Consider the following 8,069-nt stretch of genomic DNA (forward strand, 5'->3'; position numbering starts at 1 on the left):
ACTGCAGCTATCCTTCCTGGTTTAGACTGCAGAAGGAGCAAGTTAGTACCTGTAGTAGCAATAATGTTCATCTGTAGTAAAATGGAAAAATGGGCAAGTTCAAGTGAGGTGACTTTTTTAATAAGCCAAGGTGTTTCTAGACAGGGTACAGGGGCCGGGCAGATGGAGCTCGTCAGCCCTGTGTGGCAATCCATCTAAGAGAAGGTCACTCTAAACAAACCTACGTCCTGAGACCCTCACTGCCACTGTCCAAGCTTGCTTGGCCCCGGCAGATGAACCTCAGGATTAAAGGGTGGGCTCAGCTCAGCGCACGCTGTGTCTCACCTAAAAATCCACTGCACAGGCTTGAAGGGTTAATGACCTTTCCCAAATCTTCGCTCGCGAAGACTGGCCATTATTATTACAGTGTACATGGAGTGGTTTAGGCTAAAGGCAGTAAAATTCTGTAGTTTCATCCTGGCATTTCAGTATGCCTATACCTGAATTGCTTTGGCTGCATCCTGTTGTACAGCTCACTCTTCCCCATCCATTGGCTTCAGAGTTTTATGATGGGTTCAGTGAGAGAGCAGAAAGCACACACACTCTGAGGTGGTTTTGACCCTGTACTGTTAACTGTTGTGAATATCAGAATAGTAATGTATTAGTATAAGGAAATGCTACTGTGTTACAAGATTACTATTGGTTCCCATGTATATCCTTTTCTGGTTTTCAAATGTGTGAATCCCTGACAAGAATATGAAAAGCTGCAATGCTATAAAAACTGTATTTGGATCTAATGTTTTAAGAACTTATTTTGTACTAGCCACCACTTACAATTTTGAATCATAGAATATCCTGAGTTGGAAAGGACCCACAAGGAATCCAACTCCTGGCCCAGCACAGGACAGCTGCAAGAATTCCATGATGTGGTGAGAGCGTTGTCCAAATGCTTATTGAACTCTGTCAGGCTTGGTGCTGTGACCACTTCCCTGGGGAGCCTGTTCCAATGCCCAACCACCTTCTGAGTGAAGAACATTTTCCTAATATCCAACCTAAATCTCCCCTGACACAGCTTCATGCCATTCCCTCAGGTCACCACACTGGTCACCACAGTGAAGAGATCGGTACCTTCCCCTCTGCTTCCCCTTGTGAGGAAGCTGTTGGCTGTGATGAGGTCTCCCCTCAGTCTCCTTCGAACAAACCAAGGCTTCCCCTCCCAATCCTTCACTATCCTCGTGGCCCTCCTTTAGACACTCTCTAATAGCTTAATGTCTTTTTAATATTGTGGTACCCAAAACTGCACACAACATTCAAGGGGGGGCTGCACCAGTGCAGAGCAAAGCAGTACAATCCCCTCCCTCAACCAGCTGGTGATGCTTTGCCTGATTCCTCCCAGGACAGAGCTGACCCTCCTGGCTGCCAGGCACTGCTGACTCATATTCAACTTTCTGTCAAGCAGAACTCACAGGTCCCTTTCTGTGGTGCTGTTCTCCAACTTCACGTTCCCCAGTCTGTATGTACATCCAGGGTTGCCCCATCCCCAGGTGCAGAATCCTGCTGTCACAGGCAAGGTAGAGTAAATGCCCCATACTGGATTTGCATACTAGGGCTTATTGAAGAACCAGAAAGCAAGATTAAAGCTTTCACCCTCCTTGGTTGTGACCAGCTCCTGCCCCAGCACTACATTCCCTGGGTCTCTACTTACCACCAGGGAGGTCATTTGTTGTCCAGGAAGGTCAGGCATGAAGATATGGTGGTTCCCACTCTGCTGCTGCTCACTCCTGCCCGTTCCAGGTGCCACTGGCCAAGCTCCTGTCTCTCTGATCTCCAGGATATTCCCTCCCAACATATCCATACATGCTGCCTGCTAGCATTTACGCTGTAAGCTGATTTCATCTATGGCAGATGCTTATAGCAAGAGAGGGAGCAGAGGTGAAGGTGGCTTTCCTGAGAAACACTGTGGAAGCTGCTGGAGATGTCAGATCAACACCACCTTCTGGTGAGGCAGCACAGAGCACCCAGGCCTGAGTCAAGGGTCCAAGACAGCTGAAGCAGCAAGGAAAAGCCTTAGGGACTTGGTGACCAGATTTGGAAAGACGAGGCGTGAAAATGAAATGCCAATGACAGGTACATGAGAGTATATGGATGAGAAAGGCTTATGGAGGTCTGAGTGTTTCAGATGAATGTCAGCCTGCCTCTCAGGAGTAGAAAGTGTAGCCCTACTGCCCCTAAAGCATTTGTAATGTGTGCATAAACCACACATCTGTTGCATTAGGCTGAGGCTAGAGGAAAGATGTGGTAGTCAACTCATCTGCTGCAGGGCAAGGTTCTGAAGGCATATTCAAATGGGACTTTCAGGGAGACCAGTACAGCTTATCCGAGAGAGAAGGATGTGATGGTGCATCAATCAGAGATAATTCCAAAGAAGATGTGGGGCTGCTGTCTTTTGAGAACCGGACATTGGTTAGTGGCATTATCTTCAGGGAGAAGAATCTGAAATGGAAATCAGTTATGTGCCTTATAAGATGGAAGAAAAGAGCCAGAAAGTCCAGAGCAAGAGAGGGAAAAAATGAATATTTGGGAATCCCATAAAATTTAGGTATGGGCACGACTAGGTAGCAGAAGCTCTAAGTATCAGAATCTCAGCTCTTGTGGCCCTGATTTCTCACCAAATCCCATTTTGGCTTCTCACCTTCCTTTTTTAAGCCTCGTCACTCATAGATACCAGTTCTTAATGGCCTTGTGGGTGACTCTTTAACCCAGCTGAAGAAGGGTTACTGTGCTGAAAACCTGTGTTTCTAACTGAAGACTCGAGTCTCAGTTCCTGTGGCCTCCATTTGCAAGGACTCGGTCTAACACATCCTAAATTAACTCACCAGGCAACAGAGTATGAAATCGGACATGACCGATCGATCTCTGAGCATTGATTCAAAGCAAAACTAATGGAACGTAAAGAAAATGTAAGGCTCTATTGTACTGTAAAGGCTGACTATTTAGCCATTTTACAAATAAAATTTCATTTGGGAGCTGGATGGAAGTGTAAAGTTTGAAGAACTGACTAAAACCAGGCACAGGGACTTCACAAACCACTGACGTACAGACTGAGCCTTGGGGGAATGGCTTTGTTAGACGCCACTGACTAGAATAATTGCATGATAATTTTGGCTAGAGGCACCATCCAATCATCTGATGATTTTTAAACCGTGCATGAATAGTTTAGACAGAGCAATCTTGGCATCCAGCTACATAGAACTGAGAAGTCCATTCAACATCTATGCTTTGGCTCTTGGGGTAAAAAAGTGTCCTAGCACTATCAAAGAAAGGTCTCTGAGACATAACAAGCAGTGCTGCATGCTCCTTCTGCAATGCTCCAAGAGACTAACCAAGGGCTTTATCCTAAGGTAAGTGGCAGAAAAATAGTTCCTCCTAGGGCAGTATGGAGCAGGCAGGTCCTGTCAGACTTGAATCAATGGAAATTCAACTGTTAAGTAGTTGCATCTTAACATTTAACTTTATCTGACAAAACCTTTAACTCTGCTTTTTCCAACCACAGATGATGAAAACCTGGCATAAATTTAGTATAGAAGTGATTTGAATAGTGGCAAATAATCAGATGAACTTTAAAAAAGTAACAAAATTGAGAAATAAAGAAATTTCATCTCAGTGAAATGTTAGATTTTCATCTGATTCTAAACGATTACATGGATAAATTTTTATTGTTTGAAATAACCATATAAAACTACTTGGGCAGTCTCAAAGGTCATCAGATGGTATAAGAAATAGCTCAGGTATGTACTATCTATACTAAAAATGGTATATTATTAGTCTACAAGGTTAATAGTCTAGAATAGGCTGTAGTACTAGAATACTAGAATTTCTAGTTTACTAATGGACTGAATATAATGATATCAATCACATTTGAAATTACTCTCTTACAGTAAACTGAAATTACTCTGTTATATAGAATTCAATTAAGACCGGGGAAGGGGAAAAAAATATAAAATTGGAAGCACATTGCTATGACAAAGTTGTAAAGCAGTTTGGACTGATTTCTTAGAAACTCTGGGTTTTGTGGCTTTAAACTAACTTCTTTACTTCATACACAATGTTCACTGTGTCTATATTTATACTGCATTTCTACCAGTGAGTTGAGGGAAAGTGACCTGGTATAATAGACCGACTAACAGGGTGAATTACACCACTCCTACAATTACTGTGTTGTGTCGGCTTTTATAAAGGAAAGGTGAGGACAGAGTTGTTTAAATACTGGTAGAAACAGCTTAAGAAACAAGCATCTGTAAAGCCAGAGTGATATGCTTATACTCCTCTCTTGCCCCGAAGGGTTACATTCATTTTCTCCTCCAAAACAGACAATGACCGTTCCTACTGCTAGAGGAATGCTAGCATTTCATCTTTGGGATTAACACGAGTCTCCTTTCCCATTTCATTCCTGCATTTATATTTTAGCATCCCACGTGGGTTTTTGTTGTTTGGTGTTAGGATTTTTTTGCTGAATCTATCAATTTCAGTGATGGATCAGCCATTTGCAGGGCAGCAAATATACCCAAAGCTCCTTTGCTTAACTGTTGCATTGCCATCATTCAGTCATCTTTCAGGGGAAGTAGAACGGAGCAACCAGCAAGTGTCACCCGCTTGTACTTGGCCTCCTTAGTATTCTGGGTCTGGGAACTTGCTCTGTGTAAACCTCTACTTTTCCCTTTACTGAAGATCAAATGTTCTGTATCAGCACTTCCAAGCTTGGAAAAACAGGTTTGACATGGCTAGCTTGAGATGTAACATTTTCCAGCAAACCAATTGACAGATTAACGTTTGCACCTGCCCAGACAATGACATTGCAATAATTTGATATCTGCTCTGAATAAAACCCATATGAAATCAGAAGAAAGATTTGATATTGTTATTTAAAGATGAGGAAAATAGGCGACAATAATTATTGCTGACTTTTTTTCTCATGTGTCTTATTTCAGTGATATACATGGGAGTGGGGAAACAAGATATTCCAAGAGTGTCACAGCACCTAAGAAATTACTTGACTAGCTAGGTTTCCTTAAGCAGTTATGTATGTGAAAAGGAAAGTTGATTGTGCAAATTCAGATTGCAGAGAAAAAATAAATGCCAGACGGAATAATAAAATCTGTAGGATGCCTATGCTGAGAATGCTGGTTACAACTGGAAAACTTTACTCGCATTATGGATACATACAGCCTCAAAGCAGAACTGTACTACCTGAGATCATATCATAAACCGTAACCAAGCCATATCGATAATGGTGATATCACCCAACTATGATATCATTTAAATTTGTGTAAGATTTTGGGCATGTCATCCAGCCACACTCAAAAAAAAAAAAATGCTCAGAAACTGGACTTTACTGAAGGCTGTAGTTTAGTGGAATTTGGGAAGTTTTGTAAGTACAGTAGCGTAAAAAATTAAAGTGCAAACCCTACGGTAGATATGATCCCAGATGCTTTCAATAATTTATTGCCAAATTAGCAGAAAAAAAATACAGGGACACAACATCAAATATGCAGTGTATTCACAAATAAACAGTCAAATACCTTACATTTAAATTCCCTACCTTACCTGAAGCTCCTAAGTTTTTCCAAAGCAGCAGCTTGGTAGCAGAATGTAGATGAATTTCCTGATAAGTCAAAGAGATCCTGGGAACGAGGTAGTTAAAAAGATCATTGCACACTCACAGCTAAAAACCTCCATATCCCTCCACTGTGCAATCCCTGATTTTTTTATCTTTTATGTTGAAATTAATAATTAAGACAAAGTCTTGGTGGTTCAGTAAAACTTTATGCATAAAATGAAAGATATTTATCTTAGAAGCACTCATTTATATTATCCTAGAACTACAAATGTACAGCTATGTGTAAAGCAGTGATGGATTTGTAGTTTTAGGAAGCCAAGGGAGAAACTTGTGAATTGTTACCTTGATAGATGGGAACATATTGGATGGATGGGGCTAATAATGCTACTATCTTGGGGTAAAAAATTAATTTTTTTTGTTTTTGTCACAGTTATAGGATACTTCTCAAAACTTTATCCAAGAAATGAAAGTCATGAGCATTATATATTATGGCAACACTATGGCAAAGCCACAGTCAATGTGGAATGGAGTGGGTATAGAATTAAACTGTAGTTGGCAGAGGATTTGCAAATTGGGAAAGAAATTGTCTTCTTTTCTAGTGGGAAGAAAGTAGTGTAAAACTGTGGGCAATTACAAGCAGTGTGGCTTACAGGTGAAATCAATTTCTCTTAATCCTAAAGTCATCTCATATTTGCATCTTTGACCAGTAATCATGAAGTCTGAATTAATTTGTAGACCCAGTAAGTAGAAAATAATTATGAACTTCTAAGAATTCTCTTGCTATCAAAAGACTGTATATGAAAGATCATTATTAAAACAAAATGAAACAGAACAAACTTAAATGGGAGATTTCCAAAAGAAAACCATCATTGTATGAAAATACCTTTTTTTTGTTTGTTTCAGAAATGAACTTCTGACCATGGGGGACTGGAACTTGTTGGGCAGCATCCTTGAAGAAGTGCACATCCACTCCACCATAGTTGGCAAAATCTGGCTCACAATCCTGTTCATATTCCGGATGCTGGTGCTGGGAGTGGCTGCTGAAGATGTCTGGGACGACGAGCAGTCCGAGTTCATCTGCAACACAGAGCAACCTGGCTGCAACAACATCTGTTATGACAAAGCCTTTCCCATCTCTTTGATCAGATACTGGGTTCTACAGATCATATTTGTCTCCTCCCCATCATTAGTGTACATGGGCCATGCACTCTATAGGTTAAGGGCGCTTGAGAAAGAGCGACAGAACAGGAAAGCCCACCTGCGGGCTCAGCTGGAAGACCTGGAGCCCATGCTCGAGGAACACAGGAGAGTAGAGAGAGAACTGCGTAAGCTGGAGGAACAGAAGAAAGTGAATAAGGCACCCCTGAGAGGGTCCCTGCTGCGCACCTATATCCTACATATCCTGACCCGGTCGGTGGTCGAAGTGGGCTTTATGATAGGTCAGTATCTTTTATATGGGTTTCACATGTCCCCTCTTTACAAATGCACTCGGCCCCCATGCCCTAACACGGTGGATTGTTTTGTGTCCCGACCCACAGAGAAGACCATCTTTATGGTTTTCATGAACAGCATCGCCGCCGTCTCCCTCTTCCTCAACATCCTAGAAATCGCTCACCTGGGCCTCAAGAAGATCCAGAAGAGCCTCTGCGGGCAGCCGCAGTGGTCGGCAGGCCTCGCCGAGGAGGATCCCAGCCTGTACAACTCCAAGAAGAGCTCCGTGGTGCCGTCGCCGCCCCGCCTGGCCAGCAACGCGGCCCCGCCGCGCCCCGCGCCCGCCCCGCTCCCGCCACCGCCTCCCGCGCCCGGCGCCCCCGGCCCGCCGCCGGCCCGGCAGCACCGCGGGCAGCTCCGGGGGACGCCGCCGCCCCGCCGCCGGCACCACGGACAGCACCAGCCCTCCTCCAGCAGCGAGGATGCGCCGCGGGCCGCCGCGCCGGGCGGCGGGGCAGGGGCGGCGGGGGCACCGGCCGCCGCCCGCCGGGCGCCCCGCAGGCACAGCCGGGTGAGCGCCTGCCGCGATCTGGATGAGGAGCGCGGCGACTCCCCGGACAGCGGGCACTGCCCAGGCACGCGCAAGTCCAGCTTCCTCTCCCGCGTCCTCACCGGGAGCCGGGCGGGCAGCGACAGCGAGGGCACCGCGTCCCGCGGCGGCTCCGGCCCCGGCTCCGGGTCCGTGTCCGGCTCTGAGGGGAAGCGCCGCGAGGAGGGCGCGCCCAGCCCGCCGCCCGCCGCCAATATGGGACGCCGCGTGTCCATGGCAAGTAGCGCCCGGGGCAGCCCGAGGGAGGTGGGCGAAGGGGGGCCCCCGCACCCTGTCCCGGCACGGGGAAGGAGAGGCCGAGCCAGGGGGCAGGAAGGCTCGGGCAGGACTTACAACACAGCCCCAGCGCATCGCGGTCTCCCGGACCATGCCAAGCTGCCAAACTTTGAGTCTCCTTTTGCAGTGAAAACAGAAACACTAGGGAATTCCTGA

General features: G+C 45.4%; 1 protein-coding gene across 1 annotated transcript; it reads left to right on the plus strand.

The window, feature by feature from the left end:
- Positions 1 to 6,494: 6,494 nt before the first annotated feature.
- On the plus strand, positions 6,495 to 8,069 carry GJA10 (gap junction protein alpha 10). The gene has a single exon (XM_017824062.1). The coding sequence runs from the start codon at positions 6,516 to 6,518 to the stop codon at positions 8,067 to 8,069; it is 1,554 nt and encodes a 517-aa protein (XP_017679551.1). The 5' UTR covers positions 6,495 to 6,515.

The sequence above is a fragment of the Lepidothrix coronata genome, unplaced genomic scaffold, assembly GCF_001604755.1.
Source record: "Lepidothrix coronata isolate B3197 unplaced genomic scaffold, Lepidothrix_coronata-1.0 Scaffold4, whole genome shotgun sequence".
Taxonomy (NCBI): domain Eukaryota; kingdom Metazoa; phylum Chordata; class Aves; order Passeriformes; family Pipridae; genus Lepidothrix; species Lepidothrix coronata.

Excerpts from the sequence above, each read along its gene's own strand:
- GJA10 (XM_017824062.1), top strand. The coding sequence starts at position 6,516 with ATGGGGGACTGGAACTTGTTGGGCAGCATCCTTGAAGAAGTGCACATC.